The sequence below is a fragment of the Eupeodes corollae genome, chromosome 1 (genome assembly GCF_945859685.1).
Source record: "Eupeodes corollae chromosome 1, idEupCoro1.1, whole genome shotgun sequence".
Taxonomy (NCBI): Eukaryota; Metazoa; Arthropoda; class Insecta; order Diptera; family Syrphidae; genus Eupeodes; species Eupeodes corollae.
In genome coordinates this window covers 150,747,871-150,773,928 of record NC_079147.1, presented here as the reverse complement: position 1 = coordinate 150,773,928, position 26,058 = coordinate 150,747,871, and the positions used below count along the sequence as shown (strand labels likewise).

The 26,058-nt window shown below is 36.1% G+C and overlaps 2 protein-coding genes across 5 annotated transcripts in view; one reads left to right on the top strand and one right to left on the bottom strand.

Moving 5' to 3' along the window:
• LOC129941155 (peptidoglycan-recognition protein LB) overlaps positions 1-22,022 on the bottom strand; it is a 67,554-nt gene extending 45,532 nt beyond the window's left edge. The window contains exon 1 of one of the 3 annotated variants that reach the window (XM_056049718.1): positions 21,263-22,022. In XM_056049718.1, coding sequence (XP_055905693.1) covers positions 21,263-21,302 — 40 coding nt within the window. In that variant the 5' untranslated portion in view covers positions 21,303-22,022. Of the gene's footprint in view, positions 1-14,494; positions 14,650-21,262 lie in introns of those variants that run through there. The other 2 variants (XM_056049719.1, XM_056049720.1) reach the window with 2 other exon arrangements.
• LOC129941151 (trichoplein keratin filament-binding protein) overlaps positions 1-26,058 on the top strand; it is a 403,230-nt gene that overhangs the window by 122,863 nt on the left and 254,309 nt on the right. Inside the window, exon 3 of one of the 2 annotated variants that reach the window (XM_056049712.1) lies at positions 22,027-22,099. The gene's annotated coding sequence lies outside the window, so the exon portion shown is untranslated. Of the gene's footprint in view, positions 1-22,012; positions 22,100-26,058 lie in introns of those variants that run through there. The other variant, XM_056049713.1, reaches the window with a different exon arrangement.

The following is a 26,058-nucleotide window of genomic DNA, read 5'->3' as shown; positions in this document are numbered from 1 at the left end:
CCAAAAATTAGTGAAAATGTTTTGTCAATTTTTTTGGAAAACACTTTCCTCGCTCTTAACTGGACTTAAGTGGTTTTAGCAAATAGATCCAGAAGAAGCCACCTTTCCAATGACTTTTATATAATTGAAGATCTGAAGAAAAAGTGGAGGCGGTGGGAGCTGCTTTCCAGCAAGTGTACAAGGTGAGTGGTAGCATTCGCCCCAACCACAACCTGGAAAACAGAGCCCTACTTAATCACTTTTACCTTCGACATGATATTACACAATGGCGATCTGGAAACCGAGGTTTCATGCGGTTCGATGACGATTCCTTGGCAATTGCCATAATAAGACCACCTCTCTCGAAAAAGGGAAAGGACAACTACAACCCGTCAAATCTTCGGTCGATAAGTCTTCTTCTGAGCATCAGCAAAGTTTTCGAAAAAATCATCAATAGTGCTCTAAATAAGTGGGCTGCGGACAAAATAATTCCGGATAAACATTTCGGGTTCAAGGCGGGTCATGGCACAATTCATGATGCGTCTAAACTCGTTGTTCTGGTTGATTTGGAAAATTCCTTTGTTAGAGGGTCTTTACCTAAAACTGAGCAGGCTTGGCTTGGCATAAGCAAGCCATTGTTGTATATACTTTATGATATGCTTAACGGCAGCGGTTAGCGAACAAAAGTGTAGTGGTATCTGGTAAGATCAGTACTTACAAATATTTCGACACACATATCAATGCTGATCTGACCAGGGCCAGAGGAGTCTTTGCTCTGACGAAAAGGCTGTTTTTTAGCAGTCGGCCTCATACGGCGGATGATCCTTTATGGTTGTCCTGTGTAGTTTAACTTTGCACCTCCCAGATGGAGAAGTTTCGGGTGTTCGCGAACGACGCTGTATCGGCTTATATCGAACAGCAGAATCTTTTTACGTGCATTACTATTCCAAGGAGTTCCTATACAAGGGGGCTCGAATCAATTTCGTGATAAAACTCCTTCGAGGTCATATTGCAAGAGCTATATCTTCGATCAACAATTTAATTTTCGGGGCGTTCTATCCTAACGCAGAGTATTTTGAAAGTGCCTGATTGAGCGGCTTCATTCCACCAGAGGCATTCCTCTTTTTAGATAGATGCGGTCTGATACAGGATAGATTGGCAGTTCCGTTAATCTACCATATCAGACGACGAACCGTGGATAGGCGACTCTTGTACAATCGGGACGTCATAGCACAAGGCGGAGCAGAGCTCCTTCGGTTCAGTAGGGCTGTGTCCGAACGGGACCGAACTGATAGGGTGAAGCAGGAGAACCAGTTTTGGTGGCTTCAATCGGCACTTGATAGTGGGTAGTCGGGATGGGGTTTTAAGCTTGGGCGGCTTACATAATTGTTTTGTAGTTTAGTTTTAAGTAGAATAGGCATAGTGGCACAAAAAGAAATAGAGAAAAAAGAAGACAAACCGTGAATAAATAAAAAAAAATTAAAAAAAAAAGGAAGAAAAAAAAACTAAATAACAAAATGTTAGATAGTTAGATTTGCTGCTGTGGTTGTTCTAGTTTTAAGTAGTTTATAGGTAGAATAATTAGTTTAAGTTAGCTTTAAGTTTTATTTTAAGGACCTTATTTTAAGTAGTTTCAAGTAAAAATAAAAAAGGTTATTGATATAAGTTTTTATTTCAAAATTTTCTAATAAATACAAAAAATAAATAAAATATACATTGGAGTAAAATAGGTCTTAGGGCCGAAAGGCATTAGTAGTTAGTGTTATAGTTTAACTTAGAGTGTCCGTATGGGACCATTAAGTTAGTTGTAAGTTATGGATAATTAGGCTAGTTTTATGAATTTTTGTCAGCTTTAAGATAGGTTTAAGAATGAATTAATAAAAATGAATTAAAAAAAGGGCGTTGGACTGTCATGCCAGAGGTCTTGGGTTCGATCCCTGTCTCTGCCATCTAAAGTTTTTTGTTTCCTCTTGCGAAGAATTGACAAATTCTCCAAGAGTAATTCTTGTCATGAAAAGTGCTTTTTCAAATAAGCCGTTATGTTCATTATGTTCATAAAAGAATTTAAATTTCTCATGTCAACTTAAGATATGTTACCACAAAACTTTTCTTGCATTTACATTCTTGAATTGACTTAAAATATTTTACCATATTTCATAAATAAAAATAAGAATACAAATAAAAAAACGTTTCCTTCTTGATTCTTTTTATTTTTTGTAAGTTAAAAACAATTTTTTAAAAAATTATTAAAATAGACTTACGAGGTTTTACCTTTTAGACACAGATTTAAGGAATTATAACATAAAACGCTTCGGTAAAAAGTCTAACAAATTATCCATTTATCTATTTATATAATATTTTATTAAATCTCATCGCAAAATCCCAAATGCCTTACGACTTATTGCACTAATATATATGGCACACATTTTCGTTCTTGTGAATGGTTTTATTTACTTTTTTTAACCTACGTGCCAGCATTGAAAGAAGTGGGGGGAAGTTAAGTTTTCAAAACTGTGCATGGTCATAAAACTCAAGAAAATATTTGTTTTTAATTGAATATACACATTACTCTAACAAGCAGTGTTATTTTCTCTACGGGGGTTGGGGGAACACGACACCCCTTCCATAAGATTTGCTAGTTCTAGTCTTTTGATTCACCACCCAATGTATATTGACGTGTACCTTTAAAAACGATTTAAAGTGTATCTACAAGGGTTGATACAGGCTGATGTACCAACTCCAGTTCCTCTCATAATAAATTATGACTAGGTATACAAAAGTTTTAAGATCTCAAAGATGTGATATCGCGTAGTTAAACAACTTTATATGTATATTTGTTTGATATTATACAGTACAGCCTTGCCTTGTATGGTTTTTGTGTGATGGAGTATAATATGGAGGAGCTTTGCCTTTAATTTTGAGCAATTAGCAAGTAATAATATAATTAAAATTAACAAATTTGAAAATTGAATTTCATTCAAGACCCTTCGGGTGAAATTGTAGATACTTATTTTCCTCAAAACAGTGAAAAAATATATATACATATATGCATATAAATCGACACTACAACAACGCTTCGCGCCGCGGTTCAAAACACGGTGTGGCAGTGGGGTGGGAGTGGGTGAAGATAAAAAGAACCTTTGAACGGAATTGATGATGAAATTTACAAAAAAAGTTCAAAAAAGGTTTATGTTGATGATTGAAATTTCATGATGAATAGAATTTTATGTTTGTTTTGAGTTACAACTTTTGTGTTTGTATTTTTTTTAAGGGGAAGGAATGGGGATTATGCACATCAGAGTGATGAAAACATAATTTTTGTGTGGATCCAACGTTTAAGGTAGATGTACATACCTAATTGCATCGTAATTATATTTACCTTTAGCTATTAAATAGATTTGCCTTAATTTATGTTTAGTTAATTAAAAATTTATGTTTGGTTTAAGAGCATGAAAAATCATTTATGGACACATATGCAGATGTAACTATTTGGAAAATTAATTAGCTTTAGTCAAATCAATGTTGAAAAAGTATCGAAGCTCAACAATAAACAGAGGGTAGGTCATATTAAATTTGTTCATTTCAAATGCATTGCAAATATAAGCTATACACGATAGAAAGTTGAATAAACTAAGAAAATAAAGTACAAACGAAAAAGAATGACAATATTGGGACATTATTTTTTCGATGACTTATGTGATGCGTCCTTGCCACATATTCAGGAAGGCGCCTTTAACCTAAATCCTCACCAATCTTTCCATACCCTATCTAATCCTTTTCCTTACCTGGGGTACACAATGGATTCAAAGAGATCCAAGTGAGATGTTTTCTTGAACTTCACAGATGCGTCAACCCATACAACCTATCCATACAACCTAATTCCGTTCAAAGAAATTTGTACTTATTTTTTCCAAAATTGTATCTTGAAAGTCAGTTGATATTTTTGATAACAGATGTTTTAAAGGCTGAAATACCTCTTGATTGTTGTCCAGGTATAATTCCAGGAAACTGTAAGGCAGTTAAACTTTAACGTTTGGCAAATGTTGGCATAGCAATCGCTACATTTTAAGTATTGCTAATACAAAACGCTTTGAAGAAGGCTTACACCATGTGGAATAACATCACCACAGATCAGGTTTCAAAAACTACACAAGATTTAAAGCGATCATAACCAGGAATAGTCTAATAGGTAAGAACGTCGAGCGGCTATATGCGTATTTTCTAATGACTTTTGCAGAAGCTGTATGAATGAGTAACAGTAGGAAGCAGTTCTTCACCTTCTCTGTACATAGCCTGCTCTAGCTCAAAAACTTAAGAATTACCTAGTAGAATTCTTCTATATAAAACGATCTAGATCATATTAACATAATCAGCCTCTCATGTTTCGTAAGTGACTCAAACTGGTTTCATTGAGCTTAAAGAAAGCTTCAAGCCATGAAACTGACTTATGTTTGTCCTACTCCATCACGGACAGACACTTTAACTTACCCTAGATCCTCAGACCTATTAAGTTCGTGGGTTGTCCATATCGGGACATAAGTGTGGTTAGTGGCAATGTGTTTTAGATCCCCCAATCTTTACAATTCCTTTTCGGCTGTTCTTCCGTGTCCGATCCACGTGTGTCCATTTCACTGAAACCTGTTCCTTCGTACAATAGCGTCACTGGGTTTCTGAACTTTATCCTACAAAGCCCTGCACTACACACACGATTGGGCCATAAGGCTAACAAAATGTTTCATAGGAGCCTATTAATGGACGTCTGCAGTTTCCTGGTAATCTTCTAGGTTCTCCATATTTCTTAGGTTTTGCATCCGTATAAATCTACTGATACCACTGATACTGATACTTTTATGAGGAACAGTCGTTTCTTTGTTTTGCTGAGAGAGTTATTTGTCCAATAATTAGACAGCATTTCAAACACAGCCTTAAATTTCTCGCCACGGCTAGTGATATCCTGCTGGTTTTCGTCTTTAATAGAGACAATACTTCCACTTTTTCTATTGGTTGTTGAGCAATTTTTATCAGAGAGGATAAGTGGAGTGTTCCGAAGCTGAATATCTTAGTTGTCTCTCTCCACTTTCGTTGTTAATTGATTAATATCCTATGGTATAGGAAGCATACGTCGTATGCGCTGCGCAGTCTAGACTTTGCAGGTACGTCATCAGCGTCCATTTTATTTCTCTCTTTCCTGTCAAAGCTGCCTGCATCAAATCACTGATATCCAATAAGAACAAAAATGGGGACAATATGCAACCATGTGTTGCTTCACTGTGGACTTCAAACTTTCGGACAACCCGCCCTCGTGTAACACGTGAGATTGTGATTACACCACAGCAAATCAAGCTAGGTAAACTCCCTGTTGACACTGTTAGAAGACTTTTTAAAAGCGTTAAACAGCAGGTTATTTAGCTTTAAGTGTTTGGTCGGAGTGTTTCCTTACGCGTTTTTAGACAATCTTCGCTGCTATTTCATGACTGCAGTTTTTGCCCATTTTTCTACGATATCTTCCTGGTGAACAAGTATATTAATTTGTACATATAATTTAGACAATAAATAAGTACAACAAATAGTTAATGAGTCAATTGAATAATCAGCAAATGTTCAGAGGTTTTTACAATTTATGGCAAGAAGGTGCTAGTCAGTTTATTGATTCTTAGAGAAATCAATTCAACATTTGCCTTCTCATGTAAGTCTATGGTGGAATGAAATCGTGGAAGATCAAACATCCATACAGAAGTATTGTTTGAAATACTACTTTTTGAACTATCATTTTATTATAGGATCTTCTATTTGTAAAAGGATACAAACCTTTTATAGCAATACTAACTTTTCAGAGTTCTGGCAATATCTTTTGTGAAAGTCTGTTTTTGATCTAAATAATTACCACGATATTTTACACTTAGATCAGATTTAACATCTAGACCATTGACGGTAAAAGATGACTTGTAGTTTGTTAGCATTCAGTTTTATTTTCTATTTAGTGTTTGTCTCAATGGTAAGACTAAATTCAAGTGGTAAAAAGATGCCTGTATCATCCGCAAATATGGCTATCTGACGACCATTTCCCCCAAACATCCATACAGAAGTATTGTTTGAAATACTACTTTTTGAACTATCATTTTATTATAGGATCTTCTATTTGTAAAAGGATACAAACCTTTTATAGCAATACTAACTTTTCAGAGTTCTGGCAATATCTTTTGTGAAAGTCTGTTTTTGATCTAAATAATTACCACGATATTTTACACTTAGATCAGATTTAACATCTAGACCATTGACGGTAAAAGATGACTTGTAGTTTGTTAGCATTCAGTTTTATTTTCTATTTAGTGTTTGTCTCAATGGTAAGACTAAATTCAAGTGGTAAAAAGATGCCTGTATCATCCGCAAATATGGCTATCTGACGACCTGGAATACCAGAAGCATAAATATTGTACAGTAAAGGACCTAATACTGATCCTTGTGGGACACGATAGTTTTTTGAAAGATAAGAAGTAAACCTGAAATAAGTCATCTTGTGCACAGTTCCATTCTGCCAAACTGAGCCAAATGCCTTTTCTACATCAAATAGAATATACCCAGTCGATTTGCCAAGGGATCGATTTTTCTTAGTATGTTTACAGACTCTAAGTACCTGTTAAATAGTACTGTGATGCATTGGGAAATATCTGAAGTTCATCAACGATTTGTAATATTTTACAAACTGTGATTTTTTAGCTATTATCTTTTTTGCAACATTGATTTAAACAGCTGACGCACGTTTCGTTTTTTGTTACACTGTCAAACATTATCAGTTTGGTCTATAATTTAACCATAAATCGTCTTACAAACGAACAACGCTTGCAAATTATTGAATTTAATCATCAAAATGCGTGCTCTGTTAAGAAATTCCATAGCGCGCTTCTTTTAAAATTGTGTTCATTTTTGTCCCAATGAATACGTAAAAAAGCAAAATTGTCGATTTTGGAGTGACAATCAGCCAGAAGCATTGCAAGAGCTACCAATGCATCCAGAAAAAGTCACATTTTGGTGCGGTTTATGGGATGGTGGCATCAGTGGGCCGTACTTTTTCAAAGATGATTCGAATCGTAACGTAACTGTGAATGGTGAGCGCTACCATGATATGATATCCAACTTTTTTTCCCCAAAATGCATGAGCTTGACTTGCATGACATGTGGTTTCAACAAGACGGTGACATATGCCACACAGCACACGCAACAATGGACTTATGGACAGGCGAGTTCGGTGAATATTTTATTTCACGTTCGGGACCGGTCTATTGGCCGCCTATATCTAGCTATTTAATGCCTTTAGACTATTTTGTGTAGGGCTATGTTAAAACTCATGTCTATACAGAAAAGGGCCGCTTCAATTGACGCATTGGAAGACAACATTGAAGCAATTCCTGAGATACCGGCCGAAATGTTGGAAAGAGTATGCCAAAATTGGACTAAGCGGATGGACCATTTGAGGCGCAGCCAAGGTCAACATTTTCATGAAATGTGTTTTTTTTGAAAAACTTTCCTATAGTAGGTAGAAATGGCGATCTCAAGGCAACTTAGCCTGAGATCCAATTAGCGCAGTAGTGCGCAGTTTTGATACCAAAAACTCGTTTGACCTTTGATTGAAAGAGATAGATTTATAGAGAAGCTTTATAGCTATTATATGTTAGAGCCATTTTGTCGCATTGAAAAAAAAGATTAGGTCTCTAATCTTTGTCTCAGATAGCTCATCAAGTTCTTGAAAGAATGCTTTTCCAAAGTATTTCATTCTAGTGTTTACCCAACTTCTCTGCATGAACTCCAAAGGCCAATGTCCGGTACAAACCGCAACAATCCTGGCTATGCCTTGCCTTGGCCTGCATAGAAGATCGTTTGTACGGGTTTTATTATAGGTGGGCCATATCTTCCTAGATATAATGCAGTTGGGTAAATTGCTCCACCTTCGGTTTGATTTAGTTTGGTAGATAGAAAAGATTTTACCCTTCATAGAATGTTAACCAAGAGGAATGTTAACCATTTCCACAAGTGAGCTGTGAAGGGCCGATCCTTGCCCTCTATAGGGCCCATCCTTTCCTATAGCTTTTAAAAAATCACCATTTACAATTTAGCAAGCTTATTGGTTGATAGCTTGGTATGAGTTTTGACGGTTTTCCAGGTTTAGGAATCGACTTTACCTTTGCACATTTTCAATTCCATGGAAAATATTGCGTTTTGAAACACGCGTTTATCAAAAACGCAAGAAATTTCAGCAATACTTTTCGTAATTTTCTCAGATATATGGTTTTTTGTTATCTAGTCCATCAGATTTTTTGACTTTTAAGTTTGAAACGATATATTTAACATCCTCCCTGTATATACATAAACTGATCCCTAAGAGTTTCAATGATTTGTGAATGTACTGTTTCAATCATTAGCATTCTTGTAGGATGATCACTAAGGTGTTGAGATACACAATGATTTTTCGGAAAGGTTGTTGTCAAGACATTTTGGTACACAACTTTATCATTATTTTGAACGTTAGGTACGAGTATTTGTCTGTTTTTATTTTCGTTTTTTTATATTCCAGAAAGGTTAAGCATTCTTTTCCAACTTACTAAGTTTCTCATCCGCAATCTTTATGTTATAAAACTTTACTTCATTTCGGTATGCAAGCTAAACTTTAATCTGCCATTTTAATGGCAATTGGTTTCTTGATTTTTATTGGTTTATAAGCCTGCACTGCTTCCAGAAGTTGAATCAAATTCAAATCATTTGGAATTGGCCTAAACTTGGAACTAATTTCTGATCTGAAACGACTTCAATAAGCATTGTTTAAGTCCAGAAAGTATTGCTCACTGGTTTTTACTGTTTAGTTCATTTTACAAAAAAAAAGGAATATGATTAGAACTTAAATAATTTCTAGTTCGGGCTGAGTGAAAAATGAGGCTACATTTGTTAGACATAGATCAAGGACGGAAGGTGAACCTCTCGACCCAAACGGAAAATAAGTTGGACTAAACGGAAACAATATGGAAAACGGATACAAAAAAGACATATAAGCATTTCCCCACGAGGTGACCTCCGATTGTGTATAGTTTTCTTTTCTAATAATTGATTTTCCTCAAATCTCTTTTAAGTAGCATTCTCTTTTCTACGGATGGATTTTTCTTACCAAATATGTGTTTTCTTCCACGTTACTATTCTTGTATTCAATTGAATGAAAATACCTAAAAATATCGATGGATATCAAAACTTACAGTTTCTGTTTACAAAACTAAATAGGAGGGTTGACATTTTTCACATACAAAATAACTATGCTGCCATTTTCAGGAAACGGAAGCCTTCTGATTTGTATTTGCTGTTTCTTTTCGGTCTGTTTCTTGTTTATTTTCGAAATTATTTATTTATTGAGAATTAAATTACTCTTTTCGTTCTTTGCCTATACTAAACGTCTCAATTAGACTTTAAAAAGGCTTCAGGATTGTGTCGCAGGTATTTGCCCCTTATATTGAATTGGAATAGATTTTTAAACAGGGTTTTTTCAATAAAAGATTTCGTTTGGAGATTTATTTTAAATGGAAACGCATAGTAAAAATAATTAAACACGAAATCAACCTCACAGCTGCTTCGAATAAGTCTACATCAGCATATCCTATTCATACAATTTGCCATGATGGAATTGCCAGATACATAAATCTTCCAATTCCGGACATTAAAACAGATTGGTCATAGCTTTGTATAGTACAATTCATTCACCTTAACTGTTGCACAATCCTCATTTTCCAAAAGGTAAGATTTGATAATGAAAATGGACGGACTTGGATGCCTTGCCTTTTTGGAGCGTAAATCGTTACAATTTTAGTAATGGTGTTGTTTTTAGTTGTCAGATGTCAAAACAAGACAACTCAAATAGAGAGTTAATCAAACACATTAAACACAGTTCTTATTGGAAATCCGTATATTTTGAAGTGACGTGTGTGTGTACATTTTCTTAAAGTGAATTCTAAAAATTTAAAACTTTTATCAAGAGCCTTGAAACTGAGATAATTTCCCAGGTTTTGTTGGATGTTGTTTCCCATAGTTTTCCTATTAAATTGTTGTTCTAAGCGGTTGCTGACGAAATTGACTGAAATATACATTTTGTTCTTTTAGCCAAAGGCCAAAAGTGTACAAACCTACCCTCACTATTAACTACCTCTAGGAAGTTATTGTAGTCGGTGTGTTTCGTTGAATTGAAAATTTTGAAAATTGTCGACGTTTTAAGTTAACTAGCACTTAAATCAATAAGTTTTAGAGAGATGTCTATGTTTGCTCTTCTATTTACAGACGTATTTTTAAGATTACTTTTCTTCGACGGTCATATTTCAAGAACCAGGGGATATATCGACTTATACTAAATTTTGTTTTGCAGATACTAATATCAAAATATCTTAAAATAAATTGAGTAGGTGTTTTTTGTTTACTATAGTCGTTTAAACAAAATTAAATAAAATTTGGTCGACCCCAAATATTATTCGAACCAACGTCGACAGCGGCTTCAATTGCATTTTTATTGTACATTTTGATGTGATGCTTAAATCGAGAAAATTTGAAAAAATATTCAACCAAAGATTCGTCACTTCAAATATTCTGCAAACAAAAAATGATATTACCTCCAAAACAATTGTATACCTCGAAAAAAAAACTGGTTTTCCATTTTGCGGTTTCAGAAGTATAAGGCTGGAATTGACATCTGTCTGTTGTTAAACCATTTTTTTTAAATTGTTAAAACCTACTACAAAAAGGGTAATTCTGCCACAGTACATATCGTGATTTAAGAGAAGATTATAGTTTACTAATCGTCCAACTTCGCAAGCAATAAGCAAAATTGTAAAGAAATTTGAAGACACTGGATTGGTAAAGCCTGCGGTACTTTGTTTCGTACCACTGAAAATATCGCTGCTGTAAGTGAAAGTGTTGCCAAAGACCTGACTGTGTCGAATCCTCGTCGTTCTCAAGAATTAGGACTGTCATGTGGCATATTTTGCATTTGCATCTATTCATCCGTATAAAATATAGCTCACACAACAGCTGAAGCCAGCTGACTATTCACAACGTCGTAGATATTTCGAATGGGTGCTTGAAAAAAATGTGGCGGTGAACTGTGATTTTTCGAACAAAATTTTCTTCAGCGACGAAGCACATTTCTCAATCGGTGGGTATGTTAATAACCAAAAATGTCGTATTTCTGAGAATCCTCAAGTAATTGAAGACATTCCATTACATCATAAAAAACACTGTTTGGTGCACTCTTTGGTCCGGAGGTGTGATTGGAACTTACTTCTTCGAAAATGACGATGGAACGACTGTCACTTAATTCGTATGGTCCGACTTGACTTGTCTGCTATTTAAAAATAAGATTTGGAGAAGATATGGTTTTAAAAAGACAGCGCCTCATGCAAGAGACATTTCTTAGCCGCGTAATTTCTGCGATATTAACTGGCCACCAAGATCATTCGATTAGACACCTGTGGACTTTTTTTTGTGTGGGGCTACGCGTAAGACCAGGTTTACTCGTATGCAGATAAACCTTTAGCTCCTGAACACTTAAAAACCAATGTTCGTCAAGTTCCGACTCAGGTACCGCCCAATATGTGTCAAAAAGTGGTCGAAAATTACCTCAAAAGAATCGATGCTTACAACAAATTGCGATGTGATCATTCAAATTTTATTTCCGTTAAACTTTTAAAACAGCAAAATGGATAATGCAACTTTAAAAAAAAATCAACTAAAGTTTAAAAATAAAAACAGCAAAAATAATTGTCAATATCTTAAAACAAAAAATTATTGAGAAGAATCGAATTGATAGTTTTGTTTTTTGCAAAAACTAGAAACCACATTACTAAAAGTTAAAAAAAAAATGATTTTCGACTCAAATACCTTTTCAAAAATTAAAGGTATTGTCTTCAAACTAATTTTATTTTATAAAAAAATACTGTTTTTGACATTCAGATATTTTTTTTTATAAAAATCCGACTATCAGTTTTTTTTATAAAAATCAAGATCTTCAAAAAATTGAACGCGAAATTGGTAAAAATTAATATTCGGTTTTCGAATATCTCATAAAATAATGAATGTATTGACTTCAAAATGATTTCTTCCCGTGCTAAATTTTAGTTGAAGTTGAGAAAGCATTTGATTTTGTTTGGCATTACGGGCTTTTACACAAGCTTGTAATGCTCAACTTTCCCATGTGTATAATAAAAATTGTGAAGTCCTTTGTGTCATCAAGAAGTTTACTTGTTTCTGTTAACAAAAGTCTTTTGGAAATCTTTGAATGTACTGCAAAATGGCCTCAAGGATCCGTTCTTGGTCCTTTACTCTATTCAGTTTGTGCTGCTGATTTTCCTGTTTTGCAAAATTGCAATAAAGCTATATTTGCAGATGACACCTGTGTATTCTCTCCTGATTCACTCGGTTCTTTTATTTGCAATCTTCTTTAAATGCACTTCAACAATATTTTAATGATTGGAAGATTAAGATAAATACCTAGAAAACTCAGGCTATCTTTGCCACGTTACTCCTTCTTAATCAACGGCGCGGCGTAGTCGCAAACTTAAAATCAAATGTTTAATGCCTTGGTGTCCACTTGGACAGTAAACTAACTTTTGGAATTCATGTTCATGTTAAAATTATTTTTTCAAAAACTACACATAGTTTTGACTTGATTTAAAAACTGGTATAAAGAATAAATAGATATGGTATGGATAAATAGCACAGAATGTTGGCTTTAAAAAAATGTATCATACTTAATTGTACGTAAACGGTGATTTTTTAAGAGCTTGAGAACTTTAAAAAAAAAAAAACGAATAAAATTTGCAAAATCTCATCGATTCTTTATTTGAAACGTTAGATTGGTCCATGGCATTTACTTTTTGAAGATAATTTCATTTAAATGTTGACCGCGGCTGCGTCTTAGGTGGTCCATTCGGAAAGTCCAATTTTGGGTAACTTTTTCGAGCATTTCGGCCGGAATAGCCCGAATTTCTTCGGAAATGTTGTCTTCGAAAGCTGAAATAGTTGCTGGCTTATTTGTGTAGACTTTAGACTTGACGTAGCCCCACAAAAAATAGTCTAAAGGCGTCAAATCTCATGATCTTGGTGGCCAACTTACCGGTCCATTCCTTGAGATGAATTGTTCTCCGAAGTTTTCCCTCAAAATGGCCATAGAATCGCGAGCTGTGTGGCATGTATCGCCATCTTGTTGAAACCACATGTCAACCAAGTTCAGTTCTTCCATTTTTGGCAACAAAAAGTTTGTTAGCATTGAACGATAGCGATCGCCATTCACCGTAACGTTGCGTCCAACAGCATCTTTGAAAAAATACGGTTCAATGATTCCACCAGCGTACAAACCACACCAAACAGTGCATTTTTCGGGATGCATGGGCAGTTCTTGAACGGCTTCTGGTTGCTCTTCACTCCAAATGCGGCAATTTTGCTTATTTACGTAGCCATTCAACCAGGAATGAGCCTCACCGCTGAACAAAATTTGTCGATAAAAAAGCGGATTTTCTGCCAACTTTTCTAGGGCCCATTCACTGAAAATTCGACGTTGTGGCAGATCGTTCGGCTTCAGTTCTTGCACGAGCTGTATTTTATACGGTTTTACACCAAGATCTTTGCGTAAAATCTTCCATGTGGTCGAATAACACAAACCCAATTGCTGCGAACGGCGACGAATCAACATTTCACGGTCTTCAGCAACACTCTCAGAAACAGACGCAATATTCTCTTCTGTACGCACTGTACGCATTCGTGTGGTTGGTTTAATGTCCAATAAAGTAAACTGAGTGCGAAACTTGGTCACAATCGCATTAATTGTTTGCTCACTTGGTCGATTATGTAGACCATAAATCGGACGTAAAGCGCGAAACACATTTCGAACCGAACACTGATTTTGGTAATAAAATTCAATGATTTGCAAGCGTTGCTCGTTAGTAAGTCTACTTATGATGAAATGTCAAAGCATACTGAGCATCTTTCTCTTTGACACCATGTCTGAAATCCCGCGTGATCTGTCAAATACTAATGCATGAAAATCCTACCCTAAAAAAAATCACCCTTTATTACCGTTATTTTTTCCATTTTAAGTAATAATTTTTTTAAATTGTCCCTCCCGCCTAAACGGGGGGAGATAGATTCCCTGTTTATGCTTTAATGCTTTTTTTAACTGTTCTCAAAAATTCAATTATAATATCTTGTCGCCTAAGTTATCGTACTCTTGCCACGGAAACCTACAAAAACTGAAATGAAACGGTTTTCGACACAAGTAGTAGAAGAACAAAGAGAGATATTGACTTGAAAGTATTTATTTCACACAGAATATTCTTATGAACATTTGTTAAAGTTTTAGGCAGGACAAATCGACAGACGAGATAGAAAGTTTATAGGTCGCATCCCAGCCTCTTTTTAAGTTAAAAATTGAAATAAAATTTAATTAAAATGTTCAAAGCACTCAGGTCTTCTAATATTTGTATAACAACAAATTTACATTAAAAGTACACTCACTTCATGTCCGACTACGACGTCCGTGTGATACCAATTAAAAATTAAATTTGCTATAAAATGAATACACAAGTATATAGCTAACTGTAAGTAAACACTTAACACCCAAATCAGCCATAAATAACACCCAGTAACCTATTTATAAATATTTATTTTCATGATTTGATAAACCGGTCACCAAGATCTACATTACCTACATATATCTACAATACAAATCAACTGCTCCAAAGAAACCCCCTTTTTTTATTTGTTTGAATTTGAATCAACAACCTTTTTATTTCCTGATTTTAAACTCATAAATCAAGTTTGATTTTTATTCATGTTTCTCCTTTGCTTTCCCTTTTTTTTTATTTTTTATTTTTATGAATTAAGAGAAGTTCTGCGATGCGTGTCAAGTGTTTACAAAAGTGAAACAAAAATGTAGGTAAAAATAGAAAAACAAAAACATCACAACAAAACACAACTTAAAATGTTTTTTTAACTCTCCTAAGAGTTAACCTCTCTATGGAATCTTTTTTTCGGGGGAGGGTTATTTTTATAAAATTCAACTTGCTTAATTTGTTTGAAAAGTTTACTTAAATTTTTGTTGGAAAAAGTATTTGTTTGAAAAAAAAAAATAAGGAAACAAAAATAGAAAACACTTTAGTTTGAACTTTGAAGGGGCTGTTAAACTGGTGAAGAAGTTGAGGTAGCTCATAATTTCATTAGAAAACTATGTTGGAATTTGTGATTTCTTAAAGGCTGCCCGGTCCTGCATTATAAAATAATCTTGGGAAAATTAGTGAATTCGTTAATTCTCTTACAAATCCCTTATGGGACGATGAAATATAAAATGCTACTTTTGTTTCTAAAATTAAAGATACGTTTAATTTGATTTGTAACCACTTACTCCCTGTGGGGAAGTGTATACCCATTGGATCTGACCTTTGAAGCAATTTTGATTTTAGGACTTTAGGGCGTAGATTACGGTCTAACTATGTATTGATCTTGAAGTGCAACAGGTGGCACTATATGTATTGACACTAACTTTTTGCAAAATAACCAACAAATATTACACCTTATGTCTATTTCCGTTTGCAATGGCGGATCCAGTATGGTTGGGGGTATGGACGTGAACCCCCTGGGAAAAATTCTTGCCATATATAGTGTTTTATGCAGTAAAGATATTTCTTAAGTTTATGTTTTTATTGATTATTTAATTCATATTTATATTTATTTTGTTTTTATATTTTAACGTTACATAAATCAAAAAAAGAGTAAATTCAAATATGAAAAGACATAAAACAATTTCTGTCTTTGTTCAAGCAAAGATAAACACCGGATTTGGAAATATGAAATTTCGAAATTCGCAATCATTATGGCATTGATGTCTGTCACTTTTCCATTCTGGAAGGTGATCCTTGAATCCTTACGGACTTCATTCAGAGGAGTGGGTCGCGCCAAAACCTTTTTTCTGCGTTGAGGTTGATGGACTGGAATCCATAGTTCTTTTCGTACTTTTCGGAGCAACAGTGATGGAAGCTGGTCGACCCTTCTTTTTGTTAAACGTTTTGCCAACTTTGCAGAAATACTCGGCTACTGCCATCTTGAAGTCGAATAAGGACATGTACACGTCACTTTTCTTGCGACATAAAAACCATGCATTTACTACGCCAAGAAAAGGAAGAATATTTTTTTGTGCCATTTCTTTGATCCGATCCGGTAAAGCCTTAGCATCGAATCAAGCGATCCACACCGCCCATGTATTTATAGTATACATCTATAACTTTTGGACAGTCAATTTCAATATGCTTTTTTACCTTTCTGCAGTATCGATTCTTTTTTGTTGTTGGATTACATTTGGCACTCTGTTCAATCTTACCGTTCCTAATGGAAGCAGTACCGTTTTGGTCAAATGTACCTAAGGCTTTGGGCTATAAAACCAGTTATCGAAGAAGATTTTGTGGTTTTTGTGTCTTGATAAAGTGGCATTCAATCGTGAAACAACATTTCCACTCACACAGACGGCAGGAGCATCTTCTGGATATGTATTACTTTGATCTCCAGCGAAAAGATCAAATTCATAGCTAAACCCTGACACCCCACTTAAGACCAGATTCTTATAACCCCATTTGTGAGGTTTCTTTGGGTTGTACTGCTTCAGTTTATGCCATCATTTTGTAGGAATTCTTTTCTCGTCAAGTGCAAGGAATTCTTCCTTTGGAATAAGATGAAGCCGATCTCTAATTTTACTAAGAAGAGGTCTTTTTTTAAAAAGTTTATCATGTCCGGGCAAACCACGCTTTATAAACTTATCGTTGTCGGCAAAGTGGAGATATCGCTTTATGTCTTCCCATCGGTTGCATGTCATTGTCTTGTAAACAAAACTTTGACCAATTTCTGAGCTCCAATATCCTCTTGTTGAAGGCAATTTCACGAACGAACGATATAAACAGGCATATACTAACAAATGCATCCATTTCTTTTACCGTTATATTGGTCGGTTTGTTTATATTGCTTTGTAAAGCTTTTCTGTTAGATTCATCGACTCGATTTTTCTAAAAATTTTACCGAATGTTGAGAACAATATTTCTTATTAGTTAAAATTAGTTGAAAGCCATAATCCCAAATTTTTGAAAAGATATTTGAGTCGAAAATAAATTTTTACCAACATTGAGTAATGTTTTTTTAGGTTTTTATGTTTTATAAAAAAACTGTCAATTCGATTTTTCTTAAAATCTTACTAGATGCTATCTTAAAACTAGACAACAATTCTGAAACTAGCCTTATTAACCATAACTTACATGGCTCATACGGACACTCTAAGTTAAACTACTCGTATAATACTTATTAGGAATGCCTTTCGACCCTAAGGTCCGCTTTCTACAATTAATTTTTTTTTATTAGAAAATAAAAAAAAAACAAATTCAATTGTCCTTTAAATAAAACTTAAACTAAGTGAAACTACCTATTCTACCTATAAACTATTTAAAACTAGAATAACAACAGCAGCAAATCTGAATATCTAACATTTTTTGTTCTTCTTTTTTTTTCTTATTCCATGTTTTTTTTTTGTAATTACTTTTTTTTGTGCCACGATGCCTTAAAACTAAACCCTAAAACTATAAAACAGCCATGGCTTAAAACCCCATCCCGACTATCCACTATCAAGTGCCGATTGAAGCCACCAAAACTGGTTCTCCAGCTTCACCCTTTCAGTTCGGTCCCGTTCGAACACAGCCCTACTGAACGGAAGGAGCGCTTCTCAAACTTGTACCATGATGTCCCGATTGTACAGGAGTCGCCCGTGCACTCTCAAATTACTTGTCGTTCGAATAGAACGCCCGAAAATTAAATTGTTGATTGAAGAAATATAACTTGCAATGTGACCTCGAACGAGTTTTATCACGAAGTTGTCAATTCTGTTGATTCGAACCCCATTGTATAGGACCTCGTTGGAATAGCAATGCACTTAAGAAGATTCGCTTGTTCGATATAAGCCGGTACAGCGTCGTAAACAATGCCGCTTGAACATCCAAAACTTCTCCATCTGGGAAGGGGCAACGTTCAACCACACACGACAACCATAAACGATTATCGGCCGTATCTGGGGTCAAGTCGACTGCTGTAAAACAGCTGTTTCGTCAGAGCGAAGGCTCTCCTGGCCCTGGTCAGAGCAGCATTTATATGTCTGTCGAAATATAAATACTTATCTAACCAAACACTTTTGCTCACGAATAGCTACCCGTGAAGATCAACGATGACAATCTTGCGCCAATTCTTGCACGTATCCCTCGCGGTCCTAGCCAACGGAGTACGAAACAGAATTGTCTCCGACTTCTGGACATTTATTTTCAATTTTTCAGTCGTCGTAATATCGCTGAATCTTGTCGAAATCACGCTGCAAGAGAATTCTAATAACCTCAACCTTTCGGGCCGTTCTGCACGCAATTAGATCGTTGGCGTACGCAATTGCCTTTGTAAGACTACCTATCAGATCGCTATTGTAAATGCTGAAGAGAATCGGCGAATTCACCGCTCCCTGTTGAAGACCATTGTTAATTTGGAATGTTGTGGTAGAAGTTACATTGCCACTTTTGACAACACACACTTTCTACCGTTAAGCATATCATAAAGTATATACAACAATGGCTTGCTTATGCCAATCCTGCTCAGTTTTAGGTAAAGATCCTCTAACCATACGGTGTCAAAGACTTTTCCAAATCAACCAGAACAACGAGTTTAGACGCAGCATGAATTGTGTCTTGGCCCACCTTGAACCCGAACTGTTTATGCGGAACTACTTTGTTGTCCGCAGCCCACTTAGTCAGAGCCCTATTGATGATCTTTTCGAAAACTTTGCTGATGCTCGGAAGAAGACTTATCGACCGAAAATTTGACGGTTTGGAGTTGTCCTTTCCCTTTTTCGGGAGAGGATGAACCACAGCGGTCTTCCAATGCATTGGATAATATTCATTATTCAGTTCATTGTTGAAGAGTGGTGTAAATGTCAATTGCCTCCATCGGTAAATGTCTTACTATAAAGTGGGATATACCATCGACACCTGCTGACTTTTTGTTTTTTATTGATTTCAAGATAAGCTGAAGCTCAACCTTCGTCACTAACAAGCGAGTTGGTCTCGTTTGCTCTGCGATTATGGCATTTGCCAAGGAATCGTCATCGAACCGCATGAAACAGCGGTTCCGAGATCGCCATTGTGTCATATCAAAGGTAAAAGTGACTAAGCAGGGTTTTCCAGGTTGTGGTTAAAGCGAAGGCTAACATTCAACTTCTAAAGTTGCTGGAAAGCAGCTCCCACCGCCTCCACTTATATCTTCGCGTCTTCCTTTTGGGTCTATTTTAGCTTTCCTGAGTACATCTCTGTTCTCTTCAGTTCTTTGGAGTTTCAGGCACAGAAGGTCATTATTGCAGTTCTACGCACTTAACATCATACCACGGGTACTTCACCCAATTTAATGATTTGTGGCAAAGGTTTAGATTCAGTATTGAAAAAGGTTTTTATAATTTTTTAACTATATAAAGTTCACGATAGATTACAAAAAATGTAAAAAATAGTGAATAGAAACACAATAGTGGTCAATGAGGCTAAGACCAAGTATACATTGAACAACGACGTGTTGGACAAAACGTCACCATGGTCAGCTATAACTTTGAAGTAGTTAAGGACTTTGTCTACCTAGGCACCGCTATTAACACCGACAACGATACCAGCGCTGAAATCAAACGAAGGATAACTCTTGCATATCGCTGCTTCTTTGGACTTAGAAGGCAATTGAGAAGTAAAGTCATCTCTCAAGCATGTAAAATCACCATCTATAAGACACTCATCATCCCTGTTCTCATTTATGGCGCTGGGGCCTGGACAATGTCAAAGAAAGATGAGAGCGTCTTAGGATGGTTTGAGAGAACAATTCTTCGGGTGATTTTTGGTCCTGTACGCATAGATGGAGAATGGAGGAGAAGATGTAACGACGAACTGTACGGGCTGTACAGCGACACTGACCTAGTTAGCAGAATTAAAGTCCAACGGCTTAGATGGCTAGGTCATGTAGAGCTCCAGCCCGGAAGGTCTTCGAATCCAATCCCGAGGGACGGCGCAGTAGAGGAAGACCGCGACTCAAGGGGCGCACCCAAGTGGAGAGGACCTCAACCAACTTGGCGTGTGAAACTGGAGACAGCTAACTAGGGACGTAAGAATAGAAACACAATCAGAAATTTTCGTTCATTATAGCACTTCTATAATCTAAGCCCAGTTTTGCAATATTTGTAAAGATAAACTCATCATCACTTTAACTTCTGGTAAAAAGTCTTTTCTGAATGCATTCCTTCTAATTTCTCTGAGAATGGGGGATTTCCCCAAGAAGTGGACAATATCTTCTCTTTCTGATATTTTGCACATATTACACTCTAGGGGTAAATCAGGTCAGCGTAGAATAAAATTTAAATCTATCTTTAAGTTCATTAACTACGTAGTCTGTCCATCATAGAAATCACACGGACATTATTGGAATCCTTGAAATAGTTGTACTCTGCAAGGTTATGGTTTAAACTGCTGTAAGTTTGTTCTGTACAATACATTCAGCTCTACATTTCTCATCAACCTTTAAAATGACTTCATACAATCTGCTTTTAGCGGTTGTTAAATCCACGATAGGTAAATTTAAATCAGCAAGATCTTGCTACTTTTGAAAAGGAAAAGGTTTAAAAGGATGAAATAATGTAGGTAAGCACTATTAAAGGTTAGACAATCTCAGTTGTGGGAAAACCTCTAAAATGGCAATGTTTTAGTTTTTACAGCCTAAAAACTAAAATTATGAAAAAAAACGAAAATGTTTCCTTACTAAAGATTAATTTTTGACCAACAATTGAAAATGGTTCTGGTAACTTTTATAAAAAGCTAAGACTTATTACAGAAACAAAATTTGGTTTTAGGAGTTCCCGCACGGATACGTCAGTACCTCAAATTCTTAATAGATGACTAAGTCCTTAAATATTTAGTAGATCTGTTTGAAGATTAATTGAGTCACCTTGGAAAGATTAAGAAAGATGACGTTTTGCGAATATGACTATAGAAATTTTGCATAATTTTTGAATAGATTAAAAGATACTCATCTTCTTGTTTCACCGTTAAAATAAATTAAATATTTGTCTGCACTTAAAACAAAACTATATATTTTATCTTTTTTTTGGAATTTAAATATGCTAATATTAATTTGTGTATAAAAATAATTTCTTAGGAGGTTAGGTACTTACCGGCAGTAGACAAGATAAAAATGAATATCTTATGCAGCATCTTTAAAATGTTCTTAAGTATATTCAGGTGATTTATTTATTTAATATGTTTGTAGGTAGGAATTAGAATACAATAAATTAGTAATTAATTAATAAATCTATAGGATCATAGCAAAGTTGTGTGTACGAGTATAGGAACTAAAGTATAATGGCAAGATTGGTAATCTTTTTTTTTTGTTTGGTGAATTAAAAAGTATCTGATTTGTACAACATTAATTTAAATCAGTGTCAATATAATAAATTCTCAATTTAATAAAGTCACGGTTAAATAGACGCACTTTGTATATAATTAGGTATGTAGGTAGGTAGGTATATCAAATCCCGGACGTTATGTTGTTCGACGTAGGTAGGTCGTTTTACCGCCAATTTTCTGGTTGACAATAATTCAACTCTTCTCCTTTCCCCTTTCATTCCATTTTATAATTGGATAGAAGTTTGAAACACGACACTTCACTTCACTTAATATTTCACATCCGATTTCAAACTAACTCCCGTATAGATACAAGTTCAAATAGAAAATGATACTTAATTTATTAGGTGGTACATAGTTAAGGTTGGTAAGGTATTTATACACTCTATAGTTTCTGTATAAAGTTATGTTGTTTTTGTAAAATGAGTTTTATAATAAATGCCCTTTTGCGGGCCTTTTTTTCTTTTATTAATAAAATAAAATTATCGTTTTGTTAAATTCAAACAATAAAAACAGTGCTTTTTTTTTATTCCAGCAACCATCAGGTTTGAAATTCGAGTGGCAAGTATTTGGGAGATACTTTTACGTTTATATCAACTTTGACTGATGTATGTATTTATAAATATGGATACAAAATTTTGTGGTATATATTTATCTTTGGTGGGACTTTTTTTTGTTAATTTAATTTTAACTCGCCTCTTTTAGATAATCGGTAATCAATTAACGGTTCAAACAAAAAAAAGCGTTCAAATTGTAAATTTAATTACCCCATATCTGGAGCTGAGTCGCTAATTTGTGTCATCTAATTCATCATTGACATTAATTTCTTACTTTACTTTAAATTACTTTAATTTATTTTAATTGAATTTTTCTGTTGAAAAGAATTTTTAGCAAATTCCTAAAATTTAATTAAAGCGTGTGTGTCACGCTTGAGTTTCTAATGACCTAGTTTGTTATTTGCATCAGATAAAAGTGAATATATAAAATTCTTACGATAGGTTGCTCTGTTCTTAAGAACGATAGGTAAAGAAATTGATTGTTGCTTTATTTTAGAGCTAGGGCCTTACAACATCCAAATGTTGACCTTAACTTTATTTATGTCAACCAAGAGAAAATAATTGTCTGGTTTTAAGTTGCATGATCAAGATCAATCGATAAACCCCCGCACTGAGATGAACAAGATGCAAAACCTCTCTTTTAATACCCCGAGCTTTGCGTACGGCGGCGCGCGCCATCGATGCCTGCGCCGCCGCTTACTTGACATGTAGTGACGCGACGTTTTATTGGGGGAATCACCGGCTGATTGATGAAAACATGTTCATGTTCTTGAGATCTAGCCTCAGATAGTCGGTTAATATCGCTGTATACCTGATAACATTGACACCTTGTCAATAGCGGATTCTTTTTGATCATAAAGAAATATGTTGGAATGATGCCGCTATTATGATTGATTGATAAATCTGTTTGATTTCTTGAAGTTAAATGTATTCGCCTTCAGCTCTTGCTCTAGAAAAATCTTATACTGATGTTATCCCGAATTCATTAACGAAATAATTGATTTTTGGGTATTTTTAATCGGTTCGATTTTTCAAATAGAAAATTTTGATATTTCCTGATTTTTCAAGGTCCCTAGAATCTTAATAAAAGATGTTGAGAGAGATGTGTGTGTGTGTGTGTGCACAAACGGTCGTACGTCCAACCGTTCGTGAAGCTTTCTTCGTCGTCTATATCTTAAGAACCAGTAGAGATATAGAAGTGAAATAAATTTTGTTTTACTGATAAAAAAGTTGCAGAAAGGACTGTCAAAAAATTGAGTTGGTGGTTTTTTTTTACCATAAAAACCACAAAAACAAGTGAAGATCCTGGTTAACCCAAAATATATCATGAACTAATAAAGCTATTGAATTGAATAAAATTTGTATATTTGATAATGAGACCGAATTGATATAATTTTAAAAACAAAATATATTAAAGTTATTTTTAGAAATCCAAAGAAAAAAAAAAATTAAAAACAATTGTTACATCGAATATCATACAAATAAAAAAAATATTTTATCTACAAAATAGTTTTGTGATTAGTGGAAGTATAGTTTTCCGTCGGCTTTTTTGGTCACTGTAATTTTCGCAATGAAACAATTAAGTTACATTAACTTTCCCAACGTTCGCAATTAATATTAGTTACTTACTTAAGGTGGCGCTACAGTCCCGGGCGGACCTGGGCCTCAACCAACAAGCGTCTCCAGGCAGATCGGTCCCTAGCTAGCTGTCTCCAGTTTCGCACGCCAAGTTGGTTGAGGTCCTCTTCCACCTGGGTGCGCCACCTGAGTCGCGGTCTTTCTCTACTGCGCCGTCCCTCGGGATTGGATTCGAAGACCTTCCGGGCTGGACCGTTGATGTCCATTCGCTCTACATTACCTAGCTATCTAAGCCGTTGGACTTTAATTCTGCTAACTAGGTCAGTGTCGCTGTACAGCCCGTACAGTTCGTCGTTATATCTTCTCCTCCATTCTCCATCTATGCGTATGGGACCAAAAATCACCCGAAGAATTTTTCTCTCGAAGCATCCTAAGACGCTCTCATCTTTCTTTGACAGGGTCCAGGTCTCAGCGCCATAAATGAGAACCGGGATGATGAGTGTCTTATAGATGGTGATTTTACATGCTCGAGAGAGGACTTTACTTCTCAATTGCCTTCTAAGTCCAAAGAAGCAGCGATTTGCAAGAGTTATTCTTCGTATGATATCAGCGCTGGTGTCGTTGTCTGTGTTAATAGCGGTGCCCAGGTAGACAAAGTCCTTAACTTAACCTCAAAGTTATAGCTGTCCATGGTGACGTTTTGTCCAAGACGTCGTCGTTCAGTGTCCTTTTTTGATGACAACCTATACTTGGTCTTGCCCTCATTGACCACTTAACCCATCTTCTTCGCTTCCGTCGCAATGCGCAATCCGTCAAACGCTCCACTGACATCACGCTTTGATCTACCAATTATGTTAATCTGCGTACCCGAGTAATTGGATGGACCTTTTTTTGAGATTGTGCCTCTAGTGTTGATGGTTGAGGTTTGCATAATTCTTTCCAAAACGATGTTGAAGAAGTTGCATGACAGTGCATCGCCTTGTCTAAAACCTTTTTTGAAATCAAATGAATTGGTAAGATCTTTTCCGACCTTGATAGAGCAGCGTGCATTCTCCATCGTCATTCTGCACAAACGGATAAGTTTGACAGGGATGCCAAAACTAGACATTGCTCGGTAGGGCTCTTCGCTATAGATGCTGTCATACGCGGCTTTAAAATCGATAAAGAGATGGTGGGTATCGATTTGAAGCTCATGGGTTTTTTCCAAGACCTGCCGTAGTGTGAATATTTGGTCGATAGTGGACTTTCCTGGCCTGAAGCCACAATGATAAGGACCAATCAGGTTGTTGACGAATGGCTTCAGACGTTCACATAATACGGCAGAGAGGATCTTATACGCAATGTTAAGGAGACTGATGCCTCTGTATTTGGCGCAGTTTAGTGGGGTCTCCTTTCTCATGTATCGGGCACACTATGCTGAGATTCCACTCATCGGGCATGCTTTCTTCCGACAATATTTTGAAGATGAGTTGGTGTATGCTCCCTACCAAGTCATCGCCTGCTGCTTTGAATAGTTCGGCATCGATGCCGTCAGCTCCAGCAGCTTTGTTTGACTTAAGTTTCGATATAGCTATCTTCACTTCGTCAAGGTCGGGTAGGCGGAATTGTTGATCTACGTCGCCAAGGTTAAGTGGTTCAATCTCCCTTACGATTAGGTTCGTCATCGCCGTTATATAGTTTGGAGAAGTGATCTTTCCATATTCTCAGCATGGACTGCGGTTGTACTACCATGTTCCCCTGATCGTCTTTACAGGCTTTACAGGTTCGTGGCGTGTACCCTTGGGAGGTTTTTTTTACCTTTTGGTAAAATTTACGAACCTCATTCCTGTTGTGACATCCCTCTATCGCCTCGATCGCGCGCTTCTCATGCTCTCTTTTTTCCGTCTAAGAAGCCGGTGTTCCTCTCTCCTCTTCTGCTCGTAGAGCTCGCGAGCAGCTCTAGTCCTTTTGTACAGCGCCGTTTTGTATACCTCTTGTTTCGCTGCTTGCACTTGCCGGCATTCGGCGTCAAACCAGGGGTTTCGCTGAGGTGGCCGTGTGAAACCTAGCACTTCAGAGGCGTCATCTCTGATGGCTCTGCAAGGCAATGTTGCCACTGGTTTTCAATGGTTAATGCAGGAAGCATAGGACTCCTTAAGAGGTTATTAGAGACTCGATCGGAAAAGGACATGGCAGTCTCTTTCGATTGTAGCCTTCAAACGTAGAATCTTCTCACAGTACTTCCCTGTTTTGCTTGGATCGGCATATCCGTAGCCGTACCTTGGCTATGTAGTGGTCCGAGTCAATGTTGGCCTCTCGGAATGTTCGGATAGCCTGGATACTGGCGAAGTGTAGTGCGTCGATCGCAATGTGGTCAATCTGGTTGACGGTTGATTGATCAGGAGATTTCCATGTCCCATGGTCCGAGTCAATGTTGGCCTCTCGGAATGTAC